This window comes from Argopecten irradians, chromosome 4 (genome assembly GCF_041381155.1).
Source record: "Argopecten irradians isolate NY chromosome 4, Ai_NY, whole genome shotgun sequence".
In the NCBI taxonomy this organism is placed as follows: Eukaryota; Metazoa; Mollusca; class Bivalvia; order Pectinida; family Pectinidae; genus Argopecten; species Argopecten irradians.
In genome coordinates, this window is record NC_091137.1 from 45,061,717 (window position 1) to 45,074,790 (window position 13,074).

Consider the following 13,074-nt stretch of genomic DNA (forward strand, 5'->3'; position numbering starts at 1 on the left):
CTCTGGACGATCGACGAAAAAAATTATCCTTACAGTATGCTGCTCAACTGAAATCCAATCCCAAAAGCCCTCATTTAACCTTGTATTTAATCTGCAACATCATGCTCATACCAACATTTGGCATCAGAATTTCAAAATTTTTGCATTTAACCTGTATTTAATCCACAACATCCAAGAAAATATTTACACAAAATCAAATGCTCATCACCATAATTTAGCATCCAGATATCAATTTATCTTTACATGAGAGGGCAAAATCCAGTGCATTACCCGAAGATTACAAATCCTCCTTTCGGGAGTGCATTAGGGCTTTCCCTGACCATGTTCTGATCTACGCTGACAGATGCTGATAATGTTACGGCAGCATGCTGTACATCTAATCATTGTTCCTCTATCCGACTGCCGATTGTTGCCTCAATTTTGTCTGCTGAAGCATGTGCTGTCGGTCTGGCGCTTGACCATATCGAAGAACACCGCATTGAAAAGGCAATCATCTGTTCCGACTCTCTTTCGGTTCTTCAGGCTTTGAAATCAAGAAACCCTAGAAACCCAATAATCCAATACTTTTGATCCGAACATTTCGATTATCTTCTAAAACTCAAATTACTTATCTCTGGATTCCCAGTCATGTGGGTATAAAGGGGAATGCAAAAGCCGATGGGCCAGCTAAGACTGCTCTTCGCCTAGCACAAACAGATTTGAAACTACCATACACTGATTTCAAACCTTCTATTCAGTCAGCTATCAAACACCATTGGCAACAAAGATGGTCTACCGAAACGAACAATAAACTGTTTAAAATACAACCTACACTTAATCCTAAACTGTCCAGTCGGAGAGACCGCAGAGAGGAAGTTGTTCTCTAGGCTCCGAACTGGACACACATATTTTACACATTCCTGTCTATTAAGAGGGGAGGATCCTCCTACATGCCATGCATGAGAATCTCCTTTCACAGTGGAACATATTTTAGTGCACTATATTGATTTTAAACACATACGAGATAAGTATTACGATGTCTCCGACATGTACACATTGTTCCATGTCGTGAGACATAATCGTGTTTTCAATTATTTCAAAGAGATCGGCATTTTAAGAAAATATGAACGTTTCCCATTTCATCAGTGTATCAACCCAACATTTTGTCGTTTCATCAACATTGCATGAGTTTTCATGTGTTTTAACCAATATTATTTTATCCAAAACAATCTTTTTACAAAATCAAACTTAACAATCTGTGGTTTTTAGTTCTTACTTAGGTATGTCTTATCCTAATCTTATAGATACAATCATTACTCGTCTTCTGTCCTGCTGCATGATGTGTCGTTTGGTCCTAAATGACCATGGTTGTCGATAGGCCGTGAAACACAAACAAATAACTGTGTGACATAACATTTTCTGTAAAAATCAGTTAACAACTTTATCTATTATGCATCATTCTAACAAATCATTGAATCTACAATTTTGATTGGTTCACCTAATCATGTGATCGATGCGATCAAAATTTCCGCCTTTTCGGAAACCTCGGAATTGTCGGCAGAGTTTTCGTTTTCATATATGGAAAATCCGTAATGATGTTTGGCAGATTAGCAAAGTCCAATATGGCGGAACGTGTTCGATTCAACATTGCTGCCGTTGACGAAACTCGTTTAAGATTAATACAAAAAAATTAAGAATACTTATAAAAACAACAATGGTAGCTGTAAATTGTTATCAATATCTCCTACACGAAACAATTTTAATATGAAAGCTGAATGACATTTACGTCGATCAGAGCACGCGCGCCAAAAATATTTATTTCAAAGTGTTGATGTTTCTTCGGTATGCTACACGCAATAAAAAAACCTTTTTAAGAACATGCTTACAATGATTTAATGGGTATGATGTAGCTATTTCCCCCCGAGTTTCTAATGTATTTAATATATGTAAAACAAATTATGCTTATAATGAAATCATTCCGTTGGTCATCAAAGGATTGTTATAACCGTGTTTTACTATAATTTATTGGACTTTGCTGAGCAGTATTCTGTATTTGCATATTACAGAGTTATCTGTCCTTGCGGGTTGATATTGATTGTGACCTTATGTGTGTGCGGGTGTTACATTATACTTTTTAGAAAAAACGACGTGAACTTTGCACACAAAATAGTGACGTCACAATACATACTTACCCGCAAGGGAGCCAACTTTGTAATATGCAAAGATATGTTTGCCCGCGAAAAATAATATTTTCTTTTATTTTTTGTGAATCAGCCTTCAGTTTCCATTCAGCAAATGCTTAACATGTGTAAAATCACGAAATTCTGAGTGTACTCTAAATAAACCGCGAAGGTTCAAATTAAACCTCATAATTCAATTGACAATAGATAATCTCTTTAAAATTCATTTTGGGAAGCTTTTGTCTATGAAAAAATTACGCCGTTATCTCTGCCAATGAAAAGCAACGTTACAAAAGTCAACGCCATTTTTTCCCTTTATGGGCTGATAAAGTAAATTAAGCAAAATTGAATTATATGGTAATATCTGAATTTTGTCAAATGGATTGTTATATATGTCAAAACGTTTAATGTACTATAAATTTAGCATTCGATTATATTTTCCTACATCTTCAATAAGTGCTTTGTAGCTAATATCACACGGTAGTATTTCAAAAATCATAAGCATATCAGACTATATGAATATAAGGATAAAGTTGTTCTTTTTCGCTGGTAAATTTTTTTCGAGATTTAAACTTAATTCTGAAAGCCTAAATGTTCAGAAATAAAAACAATTTCCATTTGGCAGTACTCGCGGATTCCGATAATATCACTACCCAAATAATATCCCGCAAAATCGCGAATTGAATGAAATGGAAATAAAGCCTTAATTGTAGATAACAAATGAAATCTTATCTTTTCAATTTTACCAGGTGTATTCGGAACGTGTCAGGATGCCCGCAATAATGGAGTTGACGATTCCGACACCATCTACATAGATCCAGACGGTCCTAACTATGGTAACCCAGCATTCCCTGTGTACTGTCGTCTAGAAGCATTCCCTCCAACAGGATCAGCGGTAAGAAAAATCCTTTATGTAAACAAATAAAAAAAATCATTGCAAACGTTGAAATATAGTCAGAACCATCACACTGAAAAGACAGCAATAGTAAAATGATCTTCACACATAGGTCAAATTGTTGTTTTATATAGGTAGTGCGCCAATCTGAGATGCATGACGATAGTCTTCGAATAAACTCAGGTATACTTTGTTGTGTTATATATAGGAAGTGTGCTACTCGGACATGTATGGCGATGTTCTCCTCATTAAATCGCTTGTATTTGTTTATTTACAGGAAGTACGTCCGTATGAGACAGAGTACCCTGTTCCTACCAATGGAACTATTGTCATCAAGTATTTTGTGTTTGAGATATCCTACGTTAAAACGCTTGTGAACACATCAGTTTACTGTGAACAGCCAATATATCTATTGTGTGGAAACGCCGAACTACCAGCGGATGGCAGGGATATGTATGACTGGGAGTACACATCTAATGGTATATCAATAATATAATCTACTGCAAACCAACCTTTTTGCAGACTTTTCGCGATGACTGAATTTCTTGTTTTCATAGCTAATGTCATTTCGCGGCATCTTAAAGAAATTTCGCATTTTCATAACTAAAGACTTTTCATTGCATCTTAATTTCGCGTTTTCATAGCAAGTTAACATGACAGTGCATGGCGACTCAACTTCGCGATTTTTACTTGAATGGGATCAGTTGCTGAAAATATCATTCTGCAATTATTTTTCGGAAATTCTAATTCTCCGCAATATATACAAGATGTATTAACAAATAAGTTGGTTAACAATATTCTTAGCTACCGTAAAGGTAGTCGTTAATGTTGTATATTTTTGCTAGCACTGCTTGTTAGGAAAACAAATCCATGATCATCCTCGTGACAATGGTTGATTCTAAAAGAATGTTCATGATTCATTAAGTGACATACTTCTACCATTCCAAAGCACTTTCACGGCCTTAGGGCTCCCAAGATAAAATGTTATTTGTTAACATATTATTTATTTATAAATCAGAATCAATTAACATTAATTAATATTACTTTATGATATCTATGACAGGAATCCTCTCCTGTAAGGAGGGTAAGTGTGAATGTAATGGAGACGAAGTTTACGGAGGATACGTGATAGTACAAGATGCCCTCCCAGCCACCATTCTTCAACTACCACCCGGCGTACAGGGGAAAATCCATGTCGAACCTATGCAATGTTACAGTGAGTATGACGTTCCACCATCATCATACATTAGATATCTTGTATTTATGTAAATGAAATATTTTTAATTAAATCAATATTATGAGTACAGTTGATTATTGATTGAAACATATTTTATTGTCATTTATGTACAATTGGAAAAGGCACATGGTATCGAAACTTCATAGCCTAATGGATTCTCCAGCAGTTGACAGTTTATATACAATTCATTCCTCAATGGTTCATGCATGATGTTTCCCGATATGTACAACTTCAGATAATTGTAATTCCATGTTTTCCTTTTGTATATGTAAAACAAGATATATGTGTACCCAATGACATCAAAGGTGGTAAACATTTAGTTTCGAAAAGCAATTAATTTACATCCAAGATTATAGTTTCCATCCAGTTACATTAAACGTGATATGTATCTATTTACATTAACGATGACAGTCTTTAATTTACATCAGGATGACAGTTTTCCAGTTCTTCAAATACTAATACAAATTTATAGTTGTGCAATATGCAATCAGATAAAAGATTATACAAATCATATGACATGAAAGATGATAAAAATCATATTACATATACATCAAATATGATAATTTTTCAGTAACATCAAGAAAATATTTACCTTTCATACCGCGAGATGACCTAGATGGATTTAGAAAGGAAAAAAACCCCAATTTAGAAAGAAAAAAAACCCCAACGCTATACGTGATAAAGATTATCCATTCTATTCTTTGGTATGAAGCGATGCATGTTGTAATATCAATGCACAATTTTATCTGATTGGTTCAAAACATCTTTGTGTGCGATGTATATTGTGACGGTTGCGTTTTGCGGTATACTTGTTGGTATTAGTCAACTTTAATTTACAATCAAAGCTTAGAAGTGCGTTTTACATTTTCAGATGTTTACAAGGATTGCCACGAGATAAAGACCCATAACGCCATACTTCCTAAGAACCTCAACCCAGACAGTATCTACTCCATTGACCCCGATGGTGCCGGCGGAGTAGCTATATTCCCTGTATACTGTGACTTCACCACTGATAAGACCATTGGTATCACTCAGGTTAGTTGATGATGTCAGAAATCTATACATTGGCAAATCAACCCATTCATCAGAAATAAATCACATGGGATAGGCTATACATGTTGGTAGAAATATTTACGCAAAGAAAGAAAAATAGAAAAAAAAATTCAGAACCAAAAGTGCCAATTTGCAGTATGCCCACAGAACAACAATTGATATGTAGTAATCTTGGTGACCGTTTGTGGTAACATACCCATGAAATTCATTGAACTTAAGAACAGAAGTCAAATGCAATCTTACTTTTAATGAACTTTTTGATTGGTTATCTGAATAAGACGCCAACAAGTATCCGTTGTGACGATTTCTCATAGGAAATAATCCCTCAAAAATAATTTGGATGTTCACGGAAGTAAATTTGAATACGAAGGACGCTCCCTCCAACATACACAATCATGTCTTGTTATCACTTTCCTTAGACAGCATATATCTCCTATAAGGTGTTATATCACCATAAGATATACAGTGTGTAATTCAATTAAAGAATACCCTTATTATTATATATTATATATATATATATATGTTTCTGTGGTTGTAGATTAATAATAATATCGATGGAAAAATTGTTGTGGACGGATTCAGGACCCCAACCGACTATACGGTTCCGATGGAGTACCCGGATGTCACCACAAAACAAATAAATACACTTACAACTATTTCCAACTTCTGTTATCAGGTTCGTAAGTTTAAAGAATATTTTTATCTTTTCTTGGAGTTCAAATTACATGTACCTTTATATGATATTTTTAATTGATATTTGTATGCAGGATAAGTTAAAACATTATGATGTATCATAGTTATCTCCCTTCGTTTAATTCCCTCAAAACCCCAATAACAGAGTTACTTCCTTACGTCTCACTGAGTGAAACGAAGGGAAAGTGAAACAAAGGGCAGTAACTCTGATACTGATGGCGTGAAACAAAGGGAAATAACTCTGATACTTACGTCTCACTGAGTGAAACGAAGGGAAAGTGAAACAAAGGGAAATAACTCTGATACTGATGGAGTGAAACAAAGGGAAATAACTCTGATACTGATGGAGTGAAACAAAGGGAAATAACTCTGATACTGATGGAGTGAAACAAAGGGAAATAACTCTGATACTGATGGAGTGAAACAAAGGAAAATAACTCTTATACTGATGGAGTGAAACAAAGGGAAATAACTCTAATACTGATGAAATGAAACAAATGGATGTAATTATGATACTGTAGGAGGGAAACGAAGGGAATAAACTCTGATTGGTCAGAATGAAGAATATAAAACGAGTGTAAATGTGAAACCTTGTTTTGTTAACACGAATTGTGTTATTGTTTATAATAACAAGGATACCATAATAATTGTATCCGTCGTCAACATGTGGTATGTTCAGAAATGATGACGCTGTGTAATTTGTAATGACAGGGCATTGAGTACGAGTGTACCAATATACCCAGCCTTCGTCTGACAATGTATGAGGGCGAAGAGAGCGAAAGCGTTGGGACAGGTGTCGGTAGTCCAGACGGGTGTCCGTGTACATTGACTGGCGATTGTCCTGGCAACAACACCTGTCGATGTGACGCTAAAGGTAAATTATGATCTTCTTTTTAAAAGAATACTCCTAGAAATGCAAATTACAGTTTAACTTGTAGTAACGACGACCATCTGTATAAAGATCATCTAGTTAAATTGCCACTTTTTCATTGTTCTATTTGGTCTATTTCAACACAATTTAAACTGTGTATAAAAACCACTTGGCTACAAGGACAAATTTTTTTGTCCCTTGGGCGGTAGTTATTGACACGTATAAATGTTATGTTTATGTATACCTAGCAAAAACTGCCTTCAGCACATATGCTCTTACATGAATGGCTATTTTATAAGAAGTCTTTATTCAGTTTTTGACGAGAAAATGATATTACTTGAATGAATTTCAAAAATCCTTTCATTCAATGACCCAATATTTTATTCAGAAACCTTTCTGACGAAAATTTTGTAATTTTTAACCAGGATCAATGGTAGACTATGGATGGGCCCTTGAAAATCTGCCCATAGAGGGGGTTAGGTTTGGCCCTCCACAATCCAATGACGAACAGGGATACGCCGCAATCAGTGCTGTCAGGTGTGGCCCAAAACCTTTCGGTAAGTATTCATACTATATTTACGTCCGTACAGGAGCGCTGTTGCATCCACCATTTACTCCAAACGTTACACACGTTCAGCGCGAAAATTTTCCCCGCGCGCAACATTTGGTGTCTGTATGAAACCATGCTGAAAACGTAAACGCGAATGTATTAATCACGAAAATGATAACATCGAAATGTCTAGCAGTATCCAGTCAATATCGTTGCGATATTTATACATGTCTGTTGATACTAATAATGTTGACAATCTTCTATCCACAGATATTCCCAAGGACTGCGAAGAAGCCTTCAATCTGGGATTCAAGACTGGCGATGTCTTGATTATGCCCTCACCAAATGTCGAGCCATTCTTTGTCGTCTGCGACATGGAATTAGTACCAGGGCATGGTAAATATAGAGATAACATTGTTTTGGTTTTGTTTTTCTTTTGTTTTCCAAAACATAAAACTGGAATGATAAAGCTTACATTATTAACATATATTTCCGCTGGAAATCTGATTGTCATTTTGTGATACTAATCAAAAGAGGTTCTTGTCTTTATTAGTTAAGGGAAAATAAAATAATTAATCTGAAAAGGAATATTTCTGAAATTTGTAAAATCAAGTTTGACATTCCCACTTTGATTTGCACATGGCTATATCAGAAATGATATGGTGAAACGAAGATAACGTTGTATGCGGTGTGTATAGAACGATGGTGCCAGAAATAAAAATGTCGAAGGTTTAAATACAAATATGAAGGTGATTATTAACTCCATTCATTGCCCAGTTGAGAAGTCACTATTTTTTCATAGTATTGTCTCACTAGTATACCCCTTAACAATATTATGAGGCAATAGTGTCCTCTCAACTGGCCATTATAGCTTATAATTAAGCACTTCTTGGTCGCAAGTTGGACACCTATGTTGAGCATTTGCCAGGTACTGACCGTTGTCGGTGTTTTTCCGTGTATCTACGGTTTCCTCCACATTCAAATCCGGTATGATCTTACATAACCCTGGCTGTTAATAGTTCTTAAAACTAAAACAAACCAAAAAACTATCATAGAGACAATCAGAATGGTAATGCTTTCATAACGCCATGATTAATCCTGAAGATCCAGCAAAAAACTTTTTATTTTAGGTGTTACGGTAGTTGGACACAATTGGGACGACACCCCTATTGAGCTGGATCTTAAAAACGACACCACCGTCAATGTTTCTTACAACAGCGTCACAACTGTCCAAGTCGAGGCTCTCACAGACGCGTCACAATACTGTGTCCAGCCGGTCAAATACGACTGCTTCGGCACACAGGTATAATATGACAACCAGAAACCAGCTTGCTTTTGCGACAATTGAATTGTAGATTTTAAGTTTATTTAAGCGATTAACAGTTAAAACGCTGTATATTGGGAGTTATGTTCCCGAATTTTGATTGAAAATATCTTACTCAAAAAAATTACAGTATATATGAATTGGACATAGATAGATAATTTAAAGTTATTTTTGACAGGTTATTTTTTATGTTTTTTGCAACACTGCCAAAAATCAGTTACTGCTCTTATTTGTACTTGTAAAATTAAAACCTATGCATTGCAAGTATTGTAATTCTCAAAAAATATTTTTAACTTTTGCTGGTGAATAAAATATTAAAAGCTCTTCTTGATTCGCGAGTATGAAAAATACTGCACATATAACTTCAAATGTAAATTGAATAAAAATCGAATTAAAATAGATAACACTGATGCCCATCTTCCAATACCTAAAAACCAACATAAGGAAATATAAAAAAAAATGTTCACTGATCACGAAAATTGAAATACCAGTAATTTACCAGTATTTCTTTCGTGGATTTCTCTATTTCGATAAAGATCACGTCTTTCAAAGAAACGTGCTATATAAAATCTATTTAGTGTAAAATATTTTTAATGAAGACAACTATCAACTTTAAGTTGATTTTAGTATAGGTTGAACATGTTTTATTGTCAACAAAGACAAAGATCGGGTAAAAAATATTACAACTTATACAAACCATTGGTTCGTGGATTTAAGTGTTTATATTTCTTCAAATAGTCAATATTATATATAAACCGTAGCCTTTTTTTAAATTAAAAATCCATTGTTTAACACGACAGTAATAGTATTATGCATTCTTGATTGTAGTTTTTGGGATACAATAAATTTTATTGGAACGGAAAAGATTTCAAGGAATTCCGATACTTTGGAAATAGCGACAATTCTCAACAAGAGTGTTCATGTGGAACTGAAAACAAATGTGGAGGTAATCAAACTGAACTGGACCTAATTAAAAGGTACGTATTGACCTAATTATCTTACCGTTATAGTGTATATTAAGTTTCGAAAACATGTTCAATGGAGTTCAAAAAAATGTTATCGCAAGATCAATTTGCCTTAAAAATCATCAAACATGAAAATGTGAAAGAAAGTCACCTTAAAAATAAATCGGTGTCCAGTATGTCTTTAAAGTGTGTATTTTTAAGTTTATTATATTGTACAACTGACTTCGAAGATGGAATATCTTTAAAAAATATTTTTATACTATAGGAAGTGCAGTTGTGATGCAATGGAAGCTGAATGGAGGAAAGACGGAGGAGTGTTCTCACGCAAGCAGGATCTTCCTGTTCAGGCTATGACATTTTTGAAGAATGAAAACGATGGTGCCCAGGCCAGCATCACCCTTGGCAAACTTTACTGCTCACAAGTAGAATACAGTACGCAATGCATGCTTTTAATTTGAATTGAATTTAGACACTCAACACAAATACGTATTTAGATGAATTGATTTCACAATGACGAAATCATATATGTAAAACGAAAGTGTTTGGTTCTATTTAGACATCAAAGAAACACAATTTAACAAAGCATGACAATTTTATTGACTCGTGCTCTATCCGGGCCTCGAACTCACGATCTACGGCACCCAATCGCCTAGCCAAACATACCTGCGCCTTCTACCACTGCGCCATATCCACATCCACATGTTCTTTTTAAACGTAACATTTGCCATATAATTTGCTTACAAGAAGAATACAGTACTCATAATATAATTTTATTGATTCATAATTCACGCGAACACGTCCCACTGTTAGTTAACATTAGCCATTTAATATGTTTAATTAGTGTAATGGATATAGCGATATTTATACCTAATGGTTCTTTTTTTTACATTAAAGATCCAAATGAATGTGAAATGGACGTGCATGATTGTCATGAATATGCCCAATGTCAGGATACAACGAAAGGATTCGAGTGTCACTGCAAGGCGGGAATGCAAGGCATTAAGCGCGACCCATTGGTGGCTAACGGCCGGAACTGTTATGGTAAGATCGGATATCTTCATAAATCATAGCACTTTTTAATTTGTTGATATGAATAAAAGAAATATTGTGGCAAGGGTGAACTTTACTTTATTTGTGATCCAGATTGAGCAAACATATTCTTCATATTCACGCACTATTGAAAGAGAAATTTATTCATGCCTGTACCGTATTATAACAGTTCACCCGTATCAACCATATTCCGCTATAGTAAAGCTTCCGCAATAGGTGTTTGTTTGTCTTTACTTTTAAAAAAACCTTTCTCCATTGATAAAGATAACAATGTAATTTAACAGAAATCCCAGTGCTTTAAAACTTATATGAAAATGACATATTTCTTCTTATATGACCATGTTATTCAGCCTCTGACGACATTCTTGAATTCCATTAGATTAACCCAGTAATACACGTGAAAGCACAAGAGCAAAACATTTAACGCCAATGATTAAGTAAATATATGAACATCTTCGTGTTGAATTAAAAAAATATAAACTGTACATTCTATGTCTTGATACACATCGACTTAAAAAAAAATCTGAACTTACATGAAGACATTCTCTTTTGTTAAACTGCTGACATATCTGCATATTGAATTCACAATGAACCAAAAACTGTTTTGAGAATAGTATCTATATAATAATATCAATTGAAAAAAATTGTAAACAAGATTTATCATTGTAAGTGTTCACCATCGTGAATAACATTCTCCATCATCCTGAATTATTAATTCGGTTTTATAATAATATCAATGTGTGATTATTCTATGCAGACGACAATGAGTGTGGTACCGCCGTCTGCCAGCCAGACCGTGCCGACTGTACTAACACCTTCGGATCTTTCTACTGTACTTGTCACGATGGCTATGTAATGGCGGACGGATCTAAAACCATCTGCAATGGTGAGTTGATACATTCTACATAATATTATTTTTAATAATGATAAACTTAAGATATTCTGTATGGTGAGTTAATGCCATTATATATTACAGGGTTACCTGTCCTTGCAAGTAGGTATTGATTGTGACGTAATGTGTTTGTGAGCGTGACGTCAAACTTGACAAAGAAAACAACGTGATTCTGCTCACAAAATAAGGATATCACAATGAATGCTTATCTGCAACGAATGTAGAGGAATAGAGGTTAAGGTTATTGTATTCTCAAGATGTTGTATGAGAATAGAAATATTTACTTAAAGATGCTCCACCGCCGACAGAGCATAAATGATACTCATCATTTGAACAATAATTGGTGTTTAATCGTGTATATGTATGTCTAATTAACACAAAACATAATATGAAATAATTTGTTTTGCTTTTGGTGCATGCGCAATCAATAATTCATTCCATATAGGATAGAGTGCCAGGGAATTTTTTCGGGATGCAATTAATTATTTTTTATATTTTAAACTTTAAGTAAAATTAGAAGCTCAAACATTTTCAATGGTGGTAATGGTGTGAAGTGAGTAACTTTTGTAACTGAAGAAAAATACCAAATCGTCTGCTCCTGTTTTTGATAGTGAAAAAATACCATGTGTCAGCGGTGGAGCATCTTTAAATAGATATCGAGTAATTAGTGTAATGCATTTCACTAATAATTAATTTTATGAAATGTAATAACATTCGTGCATGTGTTGCTTTTATTTACTACTTTTACATTCTAAATCATCGATGTTAATATGGAATATACCGTGGAATGCTAAAATGGAAAATAGGTCAAGAAGAATTTAACCCAAATAGGCTTTATCTTTTAAGTTATAAAAAAACATAAATTAATATGATTTAATATAGCATGGGGTTAGATGTGTATCATACCGAACGGTCAATTTTACCAATAAATCCTAGTATGAAAAACAAATCATTTAAAATAATTTTCTATGATTTACAGTAAAATGGCGTCCGTCGTTATTGATATATTGAGAGAACTAGGGCAAAAAGATAGAAAAAACTACTTCACTTGAGTCTGTACGAGTTACCTCTCCACGTAGCTTTAATAATTTTGTGTCTCTTTGTGATATAGATATTAATGAGTGTGAGAATCCCAATGCTTGCTCACCTCACGCCGAGTGCTTCAATAGGCCCGGGGACTTTGTCTGCCGCTGTAGACGTGGTTTCCGAGGTGATGGATTCAACTGCACATGTAAGTCCATTTTGTGATATTTGAAGTTACATTTGCAGGATTGAAGCTATAAAGCAGACATATCTTTGAATTAAGATGGAGAAAATATCTTTGGCAAGAAATGCATAAAAGAATGATTATAAAAATGCATAAAAAAACAAGAAAGAACTAAGCA

The 13,074-nt window shown here is 34.4% G+C and overlaps 1 protein-coding gene across 1 annotated transcript in view; it reads left to right on the plus strand.

Moving 5' to 3' along the window:
- Positions 1-13,074, plus strand: part of LOC138321817 (fibrillin-1-like) — a 58,161-nt gene that overhangs the window by 32,147 nt on the left and 12,940 nt on the right. The window contains exons 23-36 of the mRNA XM_069265797.1: positions 2,909-3,054; positions 3,332-3,533; positions 4,118-4,270; positions 5,163-5,326; positions 5,883-6,020; positions 6,749-6,911; positions 7,334-7,465; positions 7,729-7,854; positions 8,589-8,761; positions 9,611-9,759; positions 10,013-10,179; positions 10,642-10,788; positions 11,555-11,683; positions 12,801-12,920. Coding sequence (XP_069121898.1) covers positions 2,909-3,054; positions 3,332-3,533; positions 4,118-4,270; positions 5,163-5,326; positions 5,883-6,020; positions 6,749-6,911; positions 7,334-7,465; positions 7,729-7,854; positions 8,589-8,761; positions 9,611-9,759; positions 10,013-10,179; positions 10,642-10,788; positions 11,555-11,683; positions 12,801-12,920 — 2,109 coding nt within the window. The remainder of the gene's footprint in view (positions 1-2,908; positions 3,055-3,331; positions 3,534-4,117; positions 4,271-5,162; positions 5,327-5,882; positions 6,021-6,748; positions 6,912-7,333; positions 7,466-7,728; positions 7,855-8,588; positions 8,762-9,610; positions 9,760-10,012; positions 10,180-10,641; positions 10,789-11,554; positions 11,684-12,800; positions 12,921-13,074) is intronic.